Source organism: Eriocheir sinensis, chromosome 12 (assembly GCF_024679095.1).
Source record: "Eriocheir sinensis breed Jianghai 21 chromosome 12, ASM2467909v1, whole genome shotgun sequence".
NCBI lineage: Eukaryota > Metazoa > Arthropoda > Malacostraca > Decapoda > Varunidae > Eriocheir > Eriocheir sinensis.
The window spans coordinates 9,317,951-9,341,720 of record NC_066520.1 but is presented as its reverse complement, the minus strand read 5'-3'; the positions used below and the strand labels follow the sequence as shown (position 1 = coordinate 9,341,720).

Below are 23,770 nucleotides of genomic sequence, written 5' to 3'. Positions count from 1 at the left end.
TTAAAGATTTACCTCTTGTATCACTAGGGGAACGGGCCCTTGTCCGAAGACGGCCCGTTAAGAGGCAAAAGATCGCTCCCTCCTGCACGAAGGAGCACGGGCCTTAGAAAAAGGCTAAGGCCGACAGACCGACTCTATCGGCGATTGAAATCTTGCTGACCAAGTCGGTCTGTCGACGAGGACTGGCGTGTCTCTGTCTGACGCAACGCCAACACAGTTTATGTATAAATTAGAAAAAAAAAAAAAATCGTCTCATTAACTGTGGCAATACAGTATCAGTAGTATTTTTAAACTCGTTAACACATTATTAACGCTTGCGTTAGACTTTATAATTAAATTGAAATGCAGCAGCAGCAGCAGCAATACTTCTAACATAGTCAGCTGGAGGCGCTCAGGAAGGTGAGACCTTTAACTGAGTCACACTTCCTCTATCCACGTTTTCCCCCTCAAGCAGAGGCCGCTAACAGAGAGCCCTTCCTGCACTAACTGGTATAGCGGGCGACTTCGTCATAATTTCATGGATGATTCACGATGCAGCGGATACATGAATTTTTTCAAAGGGTACAGGGACATAATGGCCTACGTGGCACATGAAATGACCAGTATGCTTAAGAGTACGGAAATATCTAAGAGAGAATATTGTTAATGTAGTATAAGAAATTTATATCATATATACAATTTAAATGATACAAGATTTAAGCACAATTATGCCAATAGAACAATTATAATTATTGAGAGCTAGGTAGTTCTGAATACTTATATTTAAAATAGACCAAATACTTTTATTAATATATTTTCAATGTTAAAACTAAATAAAAACATGAAATATACATTTATATGGAAATCGATCGTCCTCACAGCACGGGGACAGGAATGTCTCCAAGGCCGAGGCGACGCGAGGAGCGGCGGGCGTGCCCCAGAGAACTGTGACTTACCCTACACATTGTTCCATCCTTCAGGCTAGAGTGCAAGAACTTAGAAAAGGTTGAAGAACACTTGTCTTGGGAACATTCAAGTGAGTCTTGGAACCTTTAGGTGAGTGGGAAATCTAAGTGAGCGTCATAAAATTTTAAGGGAGTCCAAAAAACGTCCGAGGTAATTATTATAAAAAGGTGAGTCAAGGGTACTTAAAAGTAAGGCTAGGGAACTTAAAAGTGAGTCTAGGGAACTTTTAAGTAGTCTAGAGGCAACTATCGGCTACCTCAGCATATATTCATAATATCCCTTTTTAGGTATACAAACAAGACGTCTAATGATTCAGCAGTAGCATCACGACCTACTACTTATACTACTAACACAATGACCGGCCAGGATTTGGGAGTCCCTGGTGTGGCGGAGCAGCAAGTCATTTTCCCATTTTCTGTGGTTCCCGTAGAAAATTGTTGTTATATATTCTATTCTTGCCATTACAAAGCACTATTCAGAACATGTCCGTCTATCCAATGTTGGGTAGATCAGAATAGAGTAGAGCTACGGGCCAAACCTGTTGATCTTGGCCAAGCTGCTATCAAACACTATACCTTTGAGAATATGTAAACCCGTACGGAAATGGATGATAAGACCGCCAGCAGAAATAAGTTGTGAGTGAAGAGTGCGAAATCATAACGTGGTTTTGATGTGAAAGGTTTAGAAGCAACTTTGTCAATATTCTAATACATAAATAGCTGGAATTCAACATATTCATTTTGCACCCGATACATAAACAAAGATGGAAATACGAGTGTCTGGGTTCGAGGTGGTGGCAACGACTGGCCGTCCTCCAAGTAGTCTGAAAGTGAAGTCCCTGGCGCTCGTGTGTGCCTACCTGCCGTGGCCCATGCGCTACGAGACCCACGCGTCCTTCACCCTCCCTCCCGTCAGGACTAGCGAGGGGCTTCACGCTTGCACCTTCCCCGATCCTCTGACATTACACCTTCCGGAGGGCTGCTGCCGCGTCAAGGTGCTACTAAGAGACGCTTCTTCGAGCACACTGGCCGCCTTCACAACAACTTCCTCGGAAACAAGTTGTCGCAGTGGTAACAGTAGAAGTCGGGGTTTGCTCCGCTACGAAATCAAGTCGATGGAGGATGAGGGCTCGGTTATTAGCCTTTGTGGTGAAGATGAGGCTATCGTTGACTTTGGTGACGACTCTCGATGGTCTGCTGGTGAAGTTGGTGCCCGCGTGAGCATTACTGATGACGATGAGGCTCTTGCTGATGTTAGTGATGATCCTTTATGTCTTAGCGGCGATCCAAGTGAAAAAGTCGTTGATCTTTCCCACCAAGCCGATTCTACTGATAATGTCACTGCATGCCAGGGAGATGATGGAGGGGATGATAGCGTTGCTCCTATGACTGAACACAGTATTGATAAAACCCCAAATGACAGCAATGACGAGGACAACGACGATTCTGATAAAGACAAAACTGAATTTCAACTGTTGCAGCGCAGGATCAGTCAGGCTCTGGGGGACATGATCGCGGAACTGAGGGAAAGGAAGGACGAGGAGGAGCGCCAACAAGTACGTACGCTTCTCCTTTACTTGTGCATCTTCATCGTGTATGGCGCGCTGCTGGCTTACTACTGGTTCGTGCTTCGGCCGCTCTTGCTTACCACCAGAATCCGACTTTACATCAGTGGAGGAGGAGCAGCGTGAGTCAGGAAGGGTGAATACACGCAAAGGAGAAATAGAAAATGCAACGGTGGAAGGAGAGACACAAATAACTTATAGAGTGGCTGATATATAGCGTGAAAAACGGATATATAAGTGAGCAAAGCAGGGAGAGAAGTAAAATCTATATGGTGGGAGGGAAGGATAGGATAGTGGTTTAACAATGATACATCACATGCAAGAAAGGACGGATGAATAAGTACAGCACCGAGACACTACAGAAAGACGCACATCTCCGAGACTAAATTTGATCTTTTCTTATGGTTAACTTTTGATTGTCTGAACAGAAGCAGAATATGGTAGTCATTTTCTAACCTTTTCACCTTGGTCTTGGTCCGTCTTCTTTACCGTTGAAAAATGAACTAACATTATTCTGTACCTTTCCGGCAACGCGACTAAAATTTGCCTGTGACCTTCCTGTTACACTATTTTGATCAGGGTCCCCTTGCACACAAATATTTCCTTTTCTATATGCTGGCCAGTTTCACACGTTGTCTTTACTAATATTGTAAGAACAGGTGGGGATAGAAGAAAGGGCAGAGGAAGGAGGAAGGTAAAAGAAAGCAGAGGTGGAAAGAGATAAGGGAAGGAGGAAGAGAGGAGAGAAAGTGGAAATGGGCAAAGAAATGGGGTGGGGAGGGAAGGAAAGGAGGAAAGGGAGAAGATAAAATGGAAGAAGGTAAGGAAAGAAAGGAGGAGACAGGAGGATAGAGACAGGAAACGAACGGACGGAGAAAAGGGGCGTTGGAAGGAGGCAGGGAACATTGAAAAGAGGAAGGAGGTGGATGGAAAAAAAGGAAGGGGGACGGGAGGAAGATGGGAGGAAATAGAAGGAAGGGGAGTGAAGGAAGGGGGGACGGGATGGAAGGAAGGGGAAAATTGACGATGAGGTGGCTGGAAGGGAGGAAAGGGACGAAAGGAAACATGACTTGGTTGGGAGGAAAGAGGGAGGGGATAAAGGAAAGGAGGGGAGGTTGACTGAGGGAGACAGGGGACAGAAATAAGGAGGGAACTGAAGGAAAGGAGGGAAGGTGGATTCACAGAGGGGAGTGGGATGAGGGAAGGGGATGTGGAAAGAGGGAGGGGATAAAGGAAAGGAGGGAAATGAAGATAAGGAGGGGAGGTGGAATGAGAGAGACAGGGGACAGAAGTAAGGAGGATAGGTGGATTCAGAGAGGGGAATGGAATGAGGGAAGGGGAGAGGGTAGGTCTGGAGCGCACGGCCCGCCTTCACGCTCCCCTCCGTCCTCTCTCACTCAGTCTGGCCAGAGCGTCAGATTAGAGAGGCCACCTTCCCAAGCCGCTCCGTCCTCCCTCTGACACAAGGATGGCGCCGCGTGTGTGTCCCCAGCTTCGAGACAACCCCCTCCCCCTCAACCTCTTCCTCCTTCTCCTTCTGCTGTGTCTTTCATCTCTCTGTGGTAAGTAAAGTCTGACCTCGCATTATACATTTATGCCCAAAGTTTTTCTTCGCTTATTCCCTTCCTCCGTGGCAAAAATGTGTGTGTGTGTGTGTGTGTGTGTGTGTGTGTGTGTGTGTGTGTGTGTGTGTGTGTGTGTGTATCAGTTCCTTGGTAACGGAAACGCCTCCCAGTACGATTCCCTTCATCTTCTCGCCTACCGTAGAAATATACCATTCAAAAGCTCCGTGCGTGGAAGTAACTCATAAATAAATTCTCTCATAAATATCCTCGTCCCCTTCAGCCTATTTCTTCATCCGATACTTTCTACTTAACTCTACTTTTGCATTCGGACCAAGTATATTGACAACACATAGCATATCCTTATAGCTATTGTGTTTCCCTTACCTCAATGATACTTTTAAACTCATTCTTCCTCATCCTCTTCTCCCGAAATTGACCCCTCTTTCGGCCACCTCTTTGGATTCATTTTAGGAGCAGCGAGTAGCGGACTTTTTTATTATTGTTTCCTTTTTTTGTGCCCTTGAGCTGTCTCCTTTGTTGTAAAAAAAAAAATCTAACGCATAATATATAGAGAAAACACACAGGCCTTGTTTAGCTATCACGGTGGACTTATTGCTAGATTGCGCGTTGCACATTCTCTCTCTCTCTCTCTCTCTCTCTCTCTCTCTCTCTCCCATTGTGCCCTAACCGTACATACTTTTCTTTTTACGTGCTCTTCCTCTCTCTCGATAGTATAACGTATTCTTTCCTCCACTATTGTCTAAACCTGCTCTTGCTGTTCATTATGCTTTCCGATTTTGTAAGGACGCTGCAGTTGTTTTTTATGTTATTTTTTTCTGGCCGTATTTTGTCATATACTTTTGTTTCGGATTATGTAAATTAGCAATACTGAACACGAAGGATGTTTGTCAGAAGTTTCTTTTTTTTCCTTCTTTATATGGCTGCATTATTAAAAGTAGTCTTGAATTTGTCTACTTTACAGCGGTTTCTTATAAGGCTGTATTATCAAGTTTTTGGTGTTCTATTTGGGTACAGTTTAGACATTTTATAGTATTCGCATATAAATTTATCACATAACCTTATCATCCCCGTCAGTTTTCTTGTGTTTCTCTTCGCCTTGTTGAAAAAATAGCAAGGTAATTATATTTTTCCCCTCCTATGCAACTTCATTTCACAGTTTGTACACTATGTCGGTGTTTATTTGCCAAAAAGGGGGAGGAAAAAAAAGAGCAAAAAAAAGAAGAAAAAAAACATGTTCATGGTAATGGTTCCAGCACACCAAACCCAAATTGTCTGAAACTCAATGGTGCGGAGAGAGAGAGAGAGAGAGAGAGAGAGAGAGAGAGAGAGAGAGAGAGAGAGAGAGAGAGAGAGAGAATATGTGCAACGCGTAATCTAACAAAACATCCGCCGTGACAGCTGGTCAAGGCCTGTGTGTTTTCTCTTCCTATTATTTCCACGCGACATAAAACATAATAGGGGCAGGCAAGATAAGGCCTCTGAGGGTGTGGGCGAGCTGAAGGCGATATGAGTGGCCCAGAAGATCCACGACTCCCACTGACACGACGCTGAAGATGAAAAAGCCCCTCATTGATAATAAGGAAAGTGAAGAAGAAGAAGAAGAAGAAGAAGAAGAAAGCAAAAAAAAAGAAAAAAAGAAAAAATAGAAGATAGTGATAAAAAAATAGATAATGATTCTGATGATGGAAGAGAAACTTATAAAGTTTAAGAAAAAATAAGATATTTCGACCCGGATTTGATCTAGGACTTAAGAATAGACGGTACTATAATTATACTGTGTCTATTTGTAGCTTGCAACTGGATCCTAGGCTACTTTTGTAAGCTCGTCGCTGATTGGACAGCGGCCTGAGGCAGCCCTCCCCTATACATTATAGAAACAGACCTGTCACACTACATGTTTTATTTTTATACTTCGTAGCCAACTCATGTCACGTGGTGCATAATGGCTTTCTTCATCATTGGACAGGAGAAAGACTGCAGGTTATGACTGTGTTGAAAACAACTCAAATTGACTAAAAATAAAGGGAATAATGCGAGTTGAAGCCAAGGACGGGGTTAAAAATGTTTACACCGATTTTTATTCAATGCAATTTTTTTCATAGAATTATTAAGCTACTGTAGTAACAAAACCTGACAATGAAAACTCCCCTGAAGACGATGGTATCAACAGTTTTTTGGTAAGTTAGAAAGGAAGGGAGGTAAGCAAGCTTTTATACAAAGTTGTAGGGGATGGGCGCGTGGCTTCGTAGCGTAAAAGCACAGATAGCCTTGTATTACAATTTATTTTCGCATAAAAGCCTGCTTAGCTCCCTTCCTTTCTAACGTATCGATAATCTGTTAACACCATCATATGCAAGAGAATTTTCTTTATCATATAGCATTGTTTGTTTTTAAAGTAGCCTAATAATTCTATGAAAAATCTTCATCGAATAAAAAGCGGTATAAACATTTATACCCCGTTTTTTACTTCAACTCGCAATATTTCCTTTATTTTTAGTCAATTTTAGTTATTTTCAAGACAGTGATAATCTGCAATGTTTCTCCTGTCCAGTGATGAAGAAAGCAAGCGACATGAGCGACATGAGTGACATGAGTTAGCTACGAAGCATGAAAGTAAAACGTGTAGTGTGGCGAGGTCTGTTTCTATGAGCGGGGGAAGGCTGCCTCAGCACGCTGTCCAATCAACTACAAGCTTATAAAAGTAGCCTAGGAGCCAATTGCAAGCTACAAATATATTTTTTTAATAGCTATACACACGGCCACCTAGAGAACAAAGAGGTACTTCTCCTATTAGTCGCTCCCACCAAAGCTGGCGGACCTAAACCTTCAAGGATGGACTCGCGGACTTGGCATCATTGCTTGGGCGACGGTACTGCGCGCTCACTGGCCAATTCTTAACTTGCTCTAACGCGCATAAAATTGACTTTGTATTCCTACCAAAACCCTTTTTGAGCAGTAATGTAACAGCTTGCACCGATAAAAACTAATGCAATAATATCTTTATTGATAGGATGTGCCTTTTGAACTATTGTAAATAAATCTGAAATGACATTCATAACAAAACTAAGTCGGAACTGCACGTAAGCGGACAATGTCCAGCGACTGAAGCGACTGTTATGAATAGACTTTATTTTACTACTTTTTACTACTACAAAGTGCTAGGCTACAGTCTACATAATGTCATTCGTTAATTAACTCGTTTATTGTAAAATTTCTTGGTATAAAAACATAAGAACATAAGAACATAGGAGTCTGCAAGAGGCCGGTAGGCCTGTACGAGACAGCTCCTTTGAACCAAAGCTCCCGTGAATCTAACCCCACCTAATATCGCTGTCCATGAATTCATCTAATCGATTTTTGAATGTGACAATTGTATTGGCACTCACCACATGACTGCTAAGCCTATTCCACTCATCCACCACTCTGTTAGTAAAACAATTTTTGCCTATGTCCCTGTTGAATCTGAATTTATCCAGTTTAAACCCATTACTTCGTGTCCTACCCGGTTCTCTTACCAACAAAACGAGTAATCAATGTGTAATGCTACGGAGTCATAATGTAAACATTGGCCTAAGGCAAGAACCTTCTCATTTCTTTCATCGTGCTATCATTAATCCTGAAATATGTTTCAATTATTCGTCGGTAGTGAACTAATAAATAGCCATAAGGATTACATTTATATAGCAATGGTGTTGATTTTAAGAGGTAGCAGAGAGCGAGAGATAGTAGGCCATGTCACGGCAAACGGAATTGCCGCAGCTTAGATCTAGTAAAAAACAGACAATAGCGGCGAAGAAACCGTCTCTCTAGCAATGATGCCAAGTCCGCGAGTTCACCCCTGAAGGAAAATCTTCGCCAGCTCTCGGGGAACCGAATATAGTGAACTCTTTTTTTTTCGGGATTCCGAAATACAAGATATTGTTTGTTGACAAATGTCCAAAAACGGTGCCTGCTGGTCGGGAAAAAAAATATGTTACTCGTTACTCGTAGGTCGTCAGGTTTGGGTTTACGTATGGAACACATGACCACTGAGGGCCGAATGTAAGCGGGCCCGTATTTTCATCAAGAACGATAGGAGGCAATGTAAAAGGTTTCGTCTCTTGAATATTTCGCCCATGACTGTAATTTACTTTCTAGCATCTATACTATGATATAATTTGATGTTCGATGGGTTTTATTTCATAAGGTTCGGTTACTTCGATATCTGGTGTTAAAATCGGTGCTTAACACACAAGGTGCTGCGGTAAGCAACACCGAAACTGTAGAATGTTGGGTGACAAAATGTAGAGCGTTCCCGTTGCAAAGTGATAGCTAATACAGTTTATTAACCACTAAATCATGAAGACGATTACAAAATTCATACAAAACTTTGTGATACACGATATACTGTTCTGTAATCAAGCCTGGTAGTACCAAAAGCACCGATCCCAGTCTTCGGTGAGTGCTTGAGAGGCGACATTTAGGCGACACATCGTAAAGAAGACTGATAGGAAACGAATTCATCAGACCGGCCACTCCATTCAGCCCCTCTACAAGGAATAAAGACCGAGCTTAACTCCCCTGAACAACACAATGCCTGCCAAAACATAAAGTACTTCATCAGCTATACGTCGGAGTATGAATTTATAGCACGTCAGTATACAGAGTGACGGCCTTCAGTTAAGCATTAGTCGCTGATTGTATAACCCAGGAAGTGATTTGCGAGGGAAAGTTAAATATACCTTGTTATCTCCGTAGAGTTATTCTTTTGTTTGTTGTGTGTGTGGAATGTACTACTTGGTTACTCCGCTGCGTTGGAGGTTTATTTTTACATGCTGTTTCTTTTATTCAAAGGCCATTAAGGTTATAGGAGAGAATAGGGGTAAGAGGAGGGAAGGGAAAGGGGAGGGGGAGGAGGATCGAGAAGAGAGAGAAGGGGGCGACTAAAGGCCGGCTGAGGGAGGGAGCACATATTGATCTACTCCGACAGGTGGCCGTGTCTATAAACATACGAAGGTATCTTGGAAACCCTCCCACATGCCTACACAAATACACACACACACACACACACACACACACACACACACACACACACACAAACACGCAAGGTCGAACACTATTTTTTTTTATAATATTTTTAAAGTAAAGGAAACAGTACAAGGACAATATACGAAGAGAAAACAAAACAACAACAAAAAAAAGACACAGCACCTGCAAAGCAAACAGGAGTGGGCAGGAGAGAGGTCAGTTTCGGATGGAGAGGTGTCTTCATACTTCCCTCGTGAAAGGGTTGAAGTCGTAACGCAGCAGAGAGAGTGGAGCAAAGAAATATATGTTTACAGGGAGAAAAAAATACACACACACACACACACACACACACACACACACACACACACACACACACACACACACACACACACACACACACACACACACACACACACACACAAATCCACAGACGTCGCGCAAAATGAAATGATCTAATCAGAGGAATTGGTTTAAAGAATAATGAACTTGACGAGGTTAAAATCTACATGAGAGCAAATTTTTCCATCCTCAGTCTGGAATTCCGGGGTTTTCTTCTGAAGGTGGCTGCCACCACACACACACACACACACACACACACACACACACACACACACACACACACACACACACACACACACACACACACACACACACACACACACACACACACACACACACACACACACACACACACACACACACACACACACACACACACACACACACACACACACACACACACACACACACACACACACACACACACACACCCCCACACACACACACAAAAAAATCAACCCCACACACACACACACACACACACACACACACACACACACACACACACACACACATATCCACATATGTAAAAGACAGAATCAATGATAACATAATAAAACCGTAAATCATTCGTTGTTAAGTTTATATATTAATTAGCGTTGACATACATTTAATATTAGGAAAGGAGAGATGACAAATTGTGACATAATTAAGAGCAACGTCAGGTGGACTGAGTTACTGGATGGCTAATTTACAGTAAGCCGGCGGATGAAGCGGTTGGAAGGGGAAATTATGTTAATTATAACTTGACCAAACTAATAGGAGTAGCGGAGGAATTAGGCGGCGGGTTTTTATAGGAGGCGGCGGCTGGCTGTCACGTGGGAAGTAAAGTTTCCACACAACAACGGGAGATGTTAAGAGACTAAAAGACAGAGCCCGTTTGGAGGTGTCCCGAAGTGTTAAGTCCCCACATGACAAAGAGGCGATAAAGGAATAAATACAAATTCGATAAAGATAAATACAAAAATAAAGGGAGAAGTAAATTAGGTCAAAAGAAAATCAACCGAGTTAAATAATAAAAAAAAGAGGAAGACGTGTACTAACTGATATTGTATTCTGGGAAGCACTAAAGAAGCACAAACATAATACAAATTCGATAAAGATAAATAAAAAAATAAAGGGAGAAGAAGTAAATTAGATCAAAAGAAAATCAACCGAGTTAAATAATGATTAAAAAAGAAATAAAAAATGAGGAAGACGTGTACTGCTTGACATTGTATCCTGGGAAACATCAAAGAAGCACAAACAAGATTTTGATGTAAAAAAATAAGATGAGAATGTCAGGAAAACAGTGAACAGGAATATACCTCGAACGAAAGAAACGTCATACAAGTACATTTTAAGAGTATCTAGTGGCATAAAATTGTATAAAGAACAGTATAAAGTATATCTAATTGTATAAAAATATTCGAAAACACAAACAATACTGTAAATAATAGGTAGTAATTTTCTAGTAAGTATAGATTTGTTCACTTCACCTCTGTAATTGACCTGTGTTTTTATGTGCGTGTGCGTGTGTGTGTGTGTGTGTGTGTGTGTCGGCACGTATACAGACTGGCGGGAATAAGGTCGTGTGTGTTCGTGTCGTATTGTGACAGTTACCATGGATGTCCCCCTTCCTCCCCTTCCCCTCAAAACCCCTGCCCTTCCTCTCGCCCCGTTCCCCCCTTCTCCTACACTCGCACCCCACAACACCCGAGTCTTAATATAAACACCACCCGAACCTTTAATTTTTCCTTCCCTCGATCCTTCTCTTGTAATTCATGTATAGAGAATTATTTATACGCCCATTTCTCCTCCTCAATTCTCTTTTACTACTTGGTGTATATCTGTGTGACTGTCTTTTTGTCTACGTGTCTGTTTATCTGTCTGTCTGTTTCCGTCTAGCTGTGTTTTTTTTGTCTTTTTTTTTTGTAGTTGTTTGTGTGTTGTTGCTGTTGTGCTTCGCCTATTTGTTAAGTTATCTCTCTTCGTCTGTTACACTGTTTTTCTATTTCACTGTTCGTCTGTCTCTCTGTTCGCCTATTTCACTGTTCGTCTGTCTCTCTGTTCGCCTGTCTCTCTGTTCGCCTGTCTCACTGTTCGTCTGTCTCACTGTTCGTCTGTCTCTCTGTTCGCCTGTCTCTCTGTTCGCCTGTCTCACTGTTCGTCTGTCTCACTGTTCGTCTGTCTCTCTGTTCGCCTGTCTCTCTGTTCGCCTGTCTCTCTGTTCGCCTGTCTCTCTGTTCGTCTGTCTCTCTGTTCGTCTGTCTCTCTGTTCGTCTGTCTCTCTGTTCGCCTGTCTCACTGTTCGCCTGTCTCACTGTTCGCCTGTCTCACTGTTCGCCTGTCTCACTGTTCGTCTGTCTCACTGTTCGCCTGTCTCACTGTTCGCCTGTCTCACTGTTCGCCTGTCTCACTGTTCACCTGTTTCACTGTTCGTCCATCTCACTGTTCGTCCATCTCTTCGTCTACTCCATCGGGGGCGTGACAGAGGATAAGCACTTTGGTAAATTGCCGAACAACGCAATTCCATCAAGTCGCCAATGTGTTTCCCGAGCGCTACTATAGTTGTTGTTGTTGCTGTTGTTGTCGTTGTTATTGTCGATGCCTCCTGTGGACGCATCAATAAGACTGTAACGATGGCTTTTTTTTTTCTGTTCTGTTCTTTGACGTTGGCTTTTCCCCATTCTCTCTCTCTCTCTCTCTCTCTCTCTCTCTCTCTCTCTCTCTCTCTCTCTCTCTCTCTCTCTCTCTCTCTCTCTCTCTCTCTCTCTCTCTCTCTCTCTCTCTCTCTCTCTCTCTCTCTCTCTCTCCTAACCTGACCTAACCTGACCTAACTGAACCTAATCTAACCCACATTACAGCCACATATTGAAAAGAAACCGAACGAAATATCACGACGACAAAATCAACCTTATCCACCTAACTAAGGCTGCTTTCACACTACCCGGTCTTTCGCCGTGCCCGTTAACGGCTTAGTGACGACCCAGCGGCGTGAGTCTTTCACTCAGTACGTTATCTCACGGTGGACAGCCGGCTCCTTGCCTCCCTGCCTAGACATAAGCAGGGACATAAGTTCATCAGTATGTTTCCCGCAACCGAAGATGAATTTCAGGTAGCGTCCGAAAGTCATGCAGGCTACCTATTGCATTTAAGGTAGAGGAAAATATAGAAGTGCATAATCCACTGGATAAAACCTCTCAACGAACAGAGATACACAGGGAGCATGAGGAAAGATGATGAAAAAATCTATAACTATTTTCCTATGGCCATCGATGCTTTTGATGAACTGCTGCAGTGTTTGGAGAGTGCAACATGAGAAAACAGAATCGCACAGCACACTCCCCTCCATGCTGACGCAGGCAGATTTCAAGTCTTTTCGTCAGCTAACGTATTACCCCAAAGTACGGGTCTCTCCTCACCAAGAAAAGACAAAAACTGGCCATTGTTTATGCTGTTGTCACTCTCCGTGCTGATGGCCAGTAAATCAGTCGAATAGCGCGAAATAATTGGAGTGTGGCAGCCGTGCTAATCAGGGGACCGCAAGGCGCAGTGGGACGCCCGGAATGCATCCGGCGCCGGGACGGCAGTCTCGCCGTGAACGTGCCTTGTGCAAGGCTCCATAGGAATATTCACGACTGAAGTTTATGGCGGCTGACCGTGCGGGACCCCGGCGAGGAACCGGATGGCGTGAAAGCGCTGTAAGGATCGTAAGAACCCGCGCCACCATACGGACAAAAACTAAACTATCCTAATCCAATTATATAAGGACCCCGAGTACCGCACGCGCTACCACGCGAACAAAAACTAGACTTCTATAGCCTTATCCACGTACCAAAGGACCACAAGGAGAACAAGCTATACACACACACAAAAAAAAAGACAAAAAAACATCATACTAATATTTAAGAGCAATCACGAGAGGAATGTGAGAGCAGGTAGGAAAGAAAAAACAGGGAGAAAAATGGAGAGGAAAAGAAAACTCTTCCACCATAAGAAAAAAGGTAAGATGAAGGAACGAATTGGAATGTCTATTAAATCCGCGCTGGTGGAGGCGAGGTCGTTATGATGATGACGTCAGGTGGCTTAATCACATTAGCATAAATCATTAGGCGACAGCTGAAGTGGCTGACGAGGTAATCTTGGCCCCTCATATTACCTGGCTGTCACGTAGGGGGGGGAGAGAGAGAGAGAGAGAGAGAGAGAGAGAGAGAGAGAGAGAGAGAGAGAGAGAGAGAGAGAGAGAGAGAGATGGGGGAAAGGAGGAAACAAAAAATGGAAATGCAATTAAACCAGTGAAGGAAACAAAACGTAAAGGGAGAAAGAGAAAGAAGAAAAAAAAGAGGAAAATGGAGGAGAGCGATACAATAAAGCGAGCGAGTCGACGTTCAAGGCAAAGAGAAGACCAAAGCGAGAGAGAAGCCCACAAATCTTACGCAAAAAGAAAAAGAAAATGAAAAAGAAACCGTTCAGGTCTAAAAATAAAATCTGCGTGATTGTGTAATAGTTCTCTCTCTCTCTCTCTCTCTCTCTCTCTCTCTCTCTCTCTGTGTGTGTGTGTGTGTGTGTGTGTGTGTGTGTGCTGCAATTATGCGTTATCAGGAGGAGCAACGGCGCGTGGCTTTAGGCTGGGGAGGCCGGAGGGGGGGGGGGGGAATACGGGATAGAGAGAAGGGGGGGCGAGGGGGGGGGGTTGCTTCAGGGTTCGGGTCTTGTTGGAGGCTTCAGCGAGAGGAGAGAGGAGATGGGTGTGAAGAGAGGGAGAGGGGAAGGAGAGGGGGTTTGGAAGCTTTGGGGGAGGCGGGGTGCTGGGGGGGCGTTGATAAGGCATGGAAGTGCTGAAGTGGAAATATTTGGGGAGAGGAACCTGATGGAGCCCGTTGGGGAATGAGTGCCATGTTGGGGTGATGTTGGGGAGGAGAATATACTTGGGGAGGCGTGTACGGGATTGAGGTAGCGTGTTTGGTAGGTAGAGATGAGAGAGGAGACTGGGGAATGGCTCTGGATTAGGCATGTTGGATCCTGGGATGCTGTGAAGGGGGCTGGCGAGAGGATGGGCGGTAGGGGCTTATTGGAGTGAAGAGGCCGTGCAGATGACTTAGATAATGGTCTGGGCTCATATTCTCAAACATTTCGGGACTTACACACCCACATTTGAAAGGGCTTTCGTATAGGTTGTGGCTATTTCCATGGGTAGTGTATGAGCCTCGTGATAATTTGACAAGGCTTCTGCACCATGAACACGAAAACACACTCATGAAAACTCGATTAACCTCTGTTGTGGCTTTTGGATATATGTTGTGAGAGCCTAACTCGTCTGGGCTGCTTGATTGACGAGCTGGAGGAATTGATGTGGTGATGGGGCTGGTGGGTTGAAGTGTATTACAGAAGGCTGAGATAAGTGGGCGAAGGCTGAGCTTCCTTTGGTTTGCCTCGATCTGATAAGGGTCTGGAGTGCTTGTTTTGAGGAAGGGCTGGAGGTACTGAGGTGATGTTGGAGTTTATGTGTTGAAGCGTGTTATAGAATGCTGAGAAAAGTGGGCAAGGGCTGAACGGGGCTTGGTTACGGTCGCCTCATCTGGTTCGCCTCTGATATATGAAGACACGGAGCACTTTAGCTGTTTTCCTCGTTGCTGTCAGGCCTGTCAACCGCATGAGATGTATTCTGATTAAAAAGCGTACGAAGTGAAGACGCTTTAGTTTTTTCCCCTCGGAAGCTGACAATTAGTTTAGCGTATTATATAAAGATGAGGAAAGAACGAAGAAATTCTCTATATAATAATGGAGGTAATTGACAAGAAATAGCGTTTGTTAAGAATCTCTCTCTCTCTCTCTCTCTCTCTCTCTCTCTCTCTCTCTCTCTCTCTCTCTCTCTCTTTAACCTTCCTTCCTCCTTCTCCCTCCACTTTTCCCACTCCCTTCCTCCCTTGACCTTCATTTGTCCCTCCGTCTCCCTGCACCTCAATTTGTCCTTTATCGCCTCTTCGCTTCTTCCTCCTCTTCGGTAGATGTTAAGAGCGAAAATTCCTCCATCCAGAGTACAATTAGTCCTATCACCTCCCGAGAATACTGGACTGGCCTCTGAGGTACGCGAAGTTGCTTCAGTCTTAATTCTTCCCTTTTGTTTTGGGCTCTAGTTTCTTTTTTTCACTTCGAACCCAACTTGTCCTTGTGGTACTATGGGTTGTATATCGTCGGTCAACAAGACATAAAAAGACACTGCGTAACACTTAATCTTGTTGGGGTTTGGGGGAACTGTTTAATACGTGGAAGGGAGACGAGATTAATAACGTAATAGTCAGTTTTACCCCAAGAGGACAGAAATAAAAGAAGAAAAAGAAGAAGAAGGAAAAGAAGAGATGATTCCTAAGCTTGCATGTCTCGTATTCGTCTATAAGGTTATACTCTCTTGGCTGACTACATACATACATACATACATACATACACACATACGTGGAATGCTTCGCCGCCCTGCCTGGGGAAAGGGACGAGGGGGGGAGGAGTGAGGGAGGAACTAATTGTGTAATAGAATCATGCATAGTAATAGGCGTTGGGGTTGCACACACACACACACACACACACACACACACACACACACACACACACACACACAGCAAAAACAATTTGACCGTCCATAAACAAGGTCACTCGTCTAATTTCCCTCTCGTTCCGAGCGTCACAATGCAATTAAGAGATAACGGAGTGACGACTTTTAGGGGCGGACGGTACCTTTTTTTCTTCCTCTGTTTTTACCCTTTTTTGTATGTCTGTGTGTCTTTCGGTGTGTGAGTGTCAATGTAATTTTTTTTCTCTTTCATTACATGTCAACTTTACTCTTCTTCGTGTGTGTGTGTGTGTGTGTGTGTGTGTGTGTGTGTGTGTGTGTGTGTGTGTGTGTGTGTGTTGGGTTCCTCTCTGGGTTCAATCATCTTTCCACGCCATCTCTCACTCTTCTGTTTACATGTGTTCGTTCTCTACAATACAGTAAATCTTTCTTCCCTCTCTGAAGTATTTTTTATATACATACTACTGGGTTTGCCGCCATTTTTCTCTCTCTTTCATAAATGCATGCAGATTTTCACGCCTCTCTCCTTCTTTTTCTACCTCTCTTTCCTTCTGTCTGCCTGTCTGTCTGTCTCTCTCTCTCTCACGCACACTCACACAGCTCCTGGAGGGCTTGTCGACACCCTCAACTATAACGAGGTAATAAGTTGGGAGAGAAAAAAAGTCGCAGCTGTCAGGGCTCACCTAATGTTCGTCCGCCGATACATTCTTCTCCCCTTCCCCTGGAGCCGCACAAGTAGACTCACCCAACACCCGCCACCCTCGACGTAACAACATGGAGGATGATGAACGATGGGGATAGACGTAAGGATAGGGATGTGTTCTCTCTCTGGTCCTTGTTCATTTTGTATTCCCTTGATTTTATGGGTGGTTGATGCGTCTATGATCGGCTGTGCGTCCTGCAATGGGTTGAATTCTATCTTATGACTCCGATTCTATGTTTTCGGGCCTATTATCACGTTCGTTTGTTTTGTTTAGCGCCTGAATTGGGTGATGTAGAGCTAACAACTTAATGGAGCTTGGAAAAAGAGAGGAAGAGAAAGGTAGGGAAGGGGGTTAACAAACAATTTCATGCGTTAATAAGATAAAACGAGAAAACATTGGGAAAAAACCTGTAACAAAAAATATATTTCCGAAAAGAAAACAACTTTATGATGCAGAGAACGATTATTATCATGTTGGTTGGGTTGGTTAATTCGAATGTTGGTCGTATCTTTGAAACTTCTATTTTCTCCTTAAAATAAAAACGATAAATGAGTAAATGAAGACAATAAAATAATAACTGTCATGTTCGTTTGTTTATTACGTTAAATTAATGGGATTACGTTACACTCCAATTTAGTTTACGTGATGTGGCCGGGGTTGGATATTTAAAAGAATGGCTATAACTATAAAAAAAAAACTCATTTCCAGAGACAACGATGAAAGCCACATTGTTAAAAAAATACCATAAAGAAATAGAAAAACGTTGATTAAAACCACTAATGACCAGAGCATATGAAGGTCAGATTAATACAAAAACGTGGAAAACTGTTCAAAAAAAATTTCAGAACAAAAATCATGGAACCTTCGTATTCTAATTACCGAGAACTGCAAAAAAAAATGTCAAACTGACGGAACAAGTTGGCGGAAGGGAGGGAGGGAGGCAGAGAGGGGGGGGGGGGGAGTTCTACCGCTTGAAATGCAGGTTTTGACGCGTTCCTTCCAGCCTGTGTCCGTGTTGGTAAGAGGCGAGGTGCTGTTGGACATCCTGACAGCCTTCCCACTTCAAATGCGAGCGATGCACCGTGTTACCTTTCCCTCCCCTCCATTTCCCCTCCCCTCCCACCCCGGTGACGCCTATGAGCCATGTCGCCGATAGAATCCACATTAAGCTTTCCTGTTTTGTCCTCGTGCGGCGCTGCGGTTGCCTGATTTGTGGTGGCGGCTCGGAGGTAAACATCAGCCTCCCGTTTAGCATTCCTCCCCCCTAGCTCGGTGACGCCCACGAGTTATCTCTCCAACAGAACCTTCAGGTGGTGTTTGCGTTTGGGCGTTGTGCTGAGGTTGTAGTTGGCTAGTTTGTGTTGGCGGTGCATGGGAGGCAAATTTCAGGCTTCTTGTTACACAGCTTCATTACGAGATCGGAGAATGGGCATTAGGTGATCGGAGAATTGGCAGTGGACGTGCATGGGTGGTGAATTTTAGGCTTCTTGTTAATCAGCTTCACTACGCGATGGAACAATTGGTAGCGTCAGTAGGCGGGTAGCGGGCGGGACTCATTCTCTCAACAGCGCCGGCGGTAGAAGAGTATAGTTGGCTGGCTGGCGGTGGCGGTACTTGGGAGCCGAACAACGTTGCCAGATTGTCGTACTCTACCTCTTATATATACGAACTTCCGACCCAAAAACTGCCTCCTGGGCTCCAATAACTAGATTCATTTATATTTACCGTTAAAATAGTTAACTCCTTATGTTTCTTGGCAATAGCTAGGCGTCAGAAACCGGTAAATACAATGCTCTGAGTACGATAATCTGGCAACGGTGGAGTCGAATTATAGGCTTCTTGTTAAAACAGCTTCACTACGAGACCGGAGAATTGGCAGCCACGTCCACAATACATTATCTGCTTTAGACGTAGAGAAAGGACGCTTAGGATTTATATTACTGTATGAGTTAGGGATGTATTGTTATTATTAGCCAGCACGCCAAAATCATCACAGAAGTAGAAAGCTCAAAGGGTAATACTTTCTACTGTTTCTCTCTCTCCCACCTCGTTCGGCTCAGTCCACTAACAATCGTCTCAGTATTATCCAAGGTGAGATGGATCTTAATTCAGGTGAAGCAGGTGTACTCAGCCGCCACCGCCACTCGCATTACCTCGCCGCCTCGCCCCTCATTAGCTATACACGGCTCAGGTGGCGCCGGAGAGACGACCATGTGCGTGTTTAGGAATTACGTAACCGTCTGAGGCCCGCCAACGATCGTGTTCCTGTGCCGGCCGGGGAGGGAAGGAAGGGGGGGGGGGGGGAATCGTTCTCGGCTGCTTCAATCTAGATAAAACACTTCGGAACTCAGGAAATAAAAGAGAAAAAATCCACTTCCTTTCTTGCGGCATGACATTCTGTTTTTTCTTCAACCCTGACAAAAACACTACGGAACAGTCAGGAAGAAAAAAAGGAAAAAAAAAAAATCCATCGTTGGCTTGCGTGAAACTATTCTCCCTTTGCCTCTCGTGACAACCAAGGTTCGATTTTCCTTTAATTTTTCATGCGATCTGAATTTACCAAGAGGTGATTCAGGTGGGTAAGTAAGTAAACAGGTAGGTAGGTAGGGAAATAGGTAGGTAAATAGGTAGGTAGATACGTATGTAGTTATGTAGTTAGGTAAGCAGGTAGGTAGAGAGGTAAGTAGATAAGGATATAAACGATAAACAGACAGACAGACAGACAGAGAGACAGACAGTAAAAGATCCATCAGTAAATTTTCATGAGCAAGTCTAGGTCTCTCTCTCTCTCTCACTCTCTCTCTCTCTCTCTCTCTCTCTCTCTCTCTCTAATTAAAATGTGTCGACGCTCGCATCAACGCTTCCTTTAGAGAGTCGTGGACATTCTAGATCTACAAACACTCGAAACGGGAGAAGACAGAATAAATATGAAGACCAGACGGAATGGGTGAAGGGAGACGAAACAAGAGAAAACATTAGCAGAAAGAGGATGAAATAAGCTTAGGAGAAAACAAGGAATAAAAGAAAACAGAAGAAATAGGAGAAGACATGAAAATAGGAGAAGACATGAAAACAAGAAGTGGGAGAAAACAGAAGAATAGGAGAAAATAAGATTACGATCGAGAAAACAAGAATTAAAAGAAAACAGAAGAAACGGAACAAAACAAGATTACAAGAGAACAAGAAATGAGAGAAAAGACTATTAACAAATGCAGAAAAAGGAAGAAAACAAATTAAATATGAAAAGCAGACGGAATAGGTTAAAGGAAATGAAATAAGATAAAAAAAAAGCATCAGAGAAAATAGGAGAAAACAAGAGCAGTAGAAGAAAACAAGAAGGGAGAGAAAATAGAAGATATGGAAGAGAAGAAGAAATAGGAGGACACTCAAGAAAATGAAATAAACAAAAGAAAACATTAGAATAGGAGGAAACAAGAATATAAGAAGTTAACAATTATACGAGAAGAGAACAAGAAATGGGAGAAAGAAAAAAAGAAATGAGACAAAGTAGAAGAAATTGGAGAGTACAAGAAATAGGAAGAAACAGAAGAAAGTGAAGAAAACAAGGGAAAACATTAGAATAGGAGGAAACAAAAATATTAGGAAAGAAAACAATTATACGAGAAGAAAACAAGAGATGGGAGATAGATAAAGAAATGAGAGAAAACAGAAGAAATTGGAAAATACAAGAAATAGGAAGAAACAGAAGAAAATTAAGAAAACCAGAGAAAACATTAAAATAGGAGGAAACAGCAATAATAGGAAAAAAACAATTATACGAGAAGAAAACAAGAAATGGGAGAGAGATAAAGAAATGAGACAAAGCAGAAAAAATTTGAGAAAACAAGAAATATAAGAAAACAAGAGAAATTGGAGAAAAAAAACACTACAAAACACCACTACCACTACCACTTGCACCACAACCAAAATCACCAACACCACAACACAAAAAGAAGCGGTTAACACTCACCAACATCAGGCACTTGTCCTCCTCAAAACACGCGCTTCCTCTTCTTCCTGCCGCGGTGAGAAAAACACACATAGAGGTTACGGTAAAGTGGGGAACAGGCACTGAGCGACGAGTTTAGAGTCACCTTCGTCTAAAAACAGCAGAAACAGGATGAGTAACTGGGTGACCTCTGCGATAACTGCCCTACCCGTGCTCGAACTCATAATAATAATAATAATAATAATAATAATAATAATAATAATAATAATAATAATAATAATAATAATAATAATAATAATAATAAGAAGAAGAAGAAGAAGAAGAAGAAGAAGAAGAAGAAGAAGAAGGTGAAGAAGATGTAGTAGTAGAAGATAAAGAAGAGAAAGAAAAAACAGAAGAAGAAGAAGGAGAAGAAAAAGAAGAAGAAGTAGATGACAAAGAAGAAAAATAAGTAAAGATAAAAATGATAAGTATTTGCTATATTTCAATCTATGCCACGAGTAGAAAATATAAGTAAAGTCGTAAAAAAATATATAGACCTTTAAGACTATGAAAAGAGGGCAAGGAAAATGTACAAAAAAAAAAGACAGGCAACACAGAAAGTCAGATAATTTGAACTTGTGTGGTAGTAAATGTAGTAATGGCAAGATAACAATGACATACAAAGAGAATATACCCGCATCTATAGACACAAAATATATGTATAGCAAAAAAAAAAAAAGGCATATGAAAAGGTGGTTAGGAAAATGTACAATTAAACGACAATAAATGTGGAAAAAAGTAAATAAAAAGAATAAAAAGTAAAAGTAAAATAGTAGAGTAAAAAATGTAAAAAGAAAAGTAAAAAAAAAAAAACTAACCACAAGAAAAGATGGTTAGGAAAATGTACAATTAAACGACATAAAAACAACAAAGTAAAAAAAAAGATTAAAAAAAGTAAAATAAAAGTAAAACAAAGTAAAGCGTAAAAAAAGTAAAAAAAACAACCCAGCATATGAAAAGATGGTAAGGAAAATGTACAATAAACGACAAAAAAAGTAGAAAAAAAGTAAAAAAAAAGTAAAAAAAAGTAAATAAAGTAAAAAGAAAAGTAAAAAAGTAAAGAACAAACTAAGCATATGAAAAGATGGTAAAAAAAATGTACAGTAAACGACAAAAAAATAAAAAAAAGTAAAAAAAAAGTAAAAGTATAATAGTAAAGAGTAAAAAAAAAGGAAAACGTAAAAAAGTAAAAAAAGTAAAAGTATAATAGTAAAGAGTAAAAAGAGTAAAAAGTAAAAAAGTAAAAAAAGTAAAAGTATAATAGTAAAGAGTAAAAGAAGTAAAAAGCAAAAAAATAAAAAAGTAAAAGTATAATAGTAAAGAGTAAAAAAAAGTAAAAAGTAAAAAAGTAAAAAAATACTAAGCATATGAAAAGATGGTAAGCAAAAGATACAATAAAGGACAAAAAAGCAACACAGAAATTAAGATAATTCAAACAAGGGTAGAAGAGAAGACAAAATAATGATAACAAACATAAAGAAAATTCCCGCACCCTCATTGACACAGCTCTCAGGTATATGCTAAACACAGGTGGGTCCTTACATACCGGAAGACCACCTGCAATTACTCTTTTATTCATGCAGGCAGATGTTTATAGTCACGTCAAAATGTATCCTCAAATTCCCTGCTATTACTGTCCTCTTTTGACAGTGACCCCAAAAGACGCGGAGGAACATTCATTTATTAATTCAGAAGCTACAAGTGTTTTATTTAATGTGTCTTCCCATTATAACAGCATGGTCATCATACTTGCGTGGACTAATTTTGTACTTATAGTTTCAATTTACATATAATTACACCCAAAGACAACCACACCCACACCCACACCCACACAGACACACACACATGTGGTATTGGCTATCTATATTTCTACACATTATGTCGATTGATATTATTTCTTTACTTTTCCGTCTCCTCTGCAGGTCGAGTGTGTGGCGAGTGTGAGCTACGAATCCCCGACTGCAACGAAGACAGCTGTGTGGAGTGAGTAAGAGTGTTTGTTCCCCTTCCACCTCAATCCTCATCCACTTCTAACTCATCTTATTTTTCACGTCATCCTCCTCCTCTTCCTTGCATTGTTCTTCCGCTTTAGTCCTCATCCACTTATGTCTCGTCTTTTTTTTTTCACGCGTCTTCCTCATCTTCCTTGCATTGTTCTTCCACTTTAGTCCTCATCCACTTCTATCTCGTCTTCTTTTCACGTCTTCCTCCTCCTCCTCTTCCTCTCATTGTTCTTCTCCCTAATTCCTCAACCATCTCGTCTCTTTTAAGCGTCTAATTCCTCCTTCTCCTCCATTCGCTTTCTTTTTCCTCTTCTTCGTCCGCCTACAGTTCCATTTCCGTCTCGCATATATAAATTTAGGAAAGTTTACGTAAAAAAAAAAAAGAGAGAGAAAGATGGAAAATGAGAGAGAGAGAGAGAGAGAGAGAGAGAGAGAGAGAGAGAGAGAGAGAGAGAGAGAGAGAGAGAGAGAGAGAGAGAGAGAGAGAGAGAGAGAGAGAGACAGAGAGAGAGAGAGAGAGAGAGAGAGAGAGAGAGAGAGAGAGAGAGAGAGAGAGAGAGAGAGAGAGAGAGAGAGAGAGAGAGAGAGAGAGAGAGAGAGAGAGAGAGAGAGAGAGAGAGAGAGAGAGAGAGAGAGAGAGAGAGAGAGATATTCAAGGCCGGTCTCAACCCTTCAGCGTTCCTGCCTAACATTACGACAGCTTCAGCCTCTCAGTTTTAACGAGAATTCTCATTCGAACGAGCGTGAGAGAGATAGATAAATAGATAGAAAGCGAAGGAAGAGAAGGAGGAGGAAGAGTAGGATGAGGATGAGGATGAGGATGAGGATGAAGAGGAGGAGTAGGAGTAGGAGGAGGAGGAGGAGGAGGAGGAGGAGGAGGAGGAAAAAGAAGAAGAGGAGGAGGAGCATGACACTTTTGAGATGACATGAAGGAAGTGACAGAATATTGAAGCTGTGGAGAGAGGCTTTCCGATCACACACACACACACACACACACTCGATGCAACCGTCAGCGGCCTCATATTGTGTTTCAAGGTGTCTATGTTCGTTGTTTTGTCTATTTTGTGTTGCGCTCTTGTTTTTC

At 42.2% G+C, this 23,770-nt stretch overlaps 1 protein-coding gene across 1 annotated transcript in view; it reads left to right on the top strand.

Moving 5' to 3' along the window:
• Positions 1-3,564: 3,564 nt before the first annotated feature.
• The window catches only part of LOC126997255 (uncharacterized), a 70,193-nt gene continuing 49,987 nt past the window's right edge, over positions 3,565-23,770 (top strand). Inside the window, exons 1-2 of the mRNA XM_050858252.1 lie at positions 3,565-4,071; positions 22,606-22,666. Coding sequence (XP_050714209.1) covers positions 3,978-4,071; positions 22,606-22,666 — 155 coding nt within the window. The 5' untranslated portion in view covers positions 3,565-3,977. The remainder of the gene's footprint in view (positions 4,072-22,605; positions 22,667-23,770) is intronic.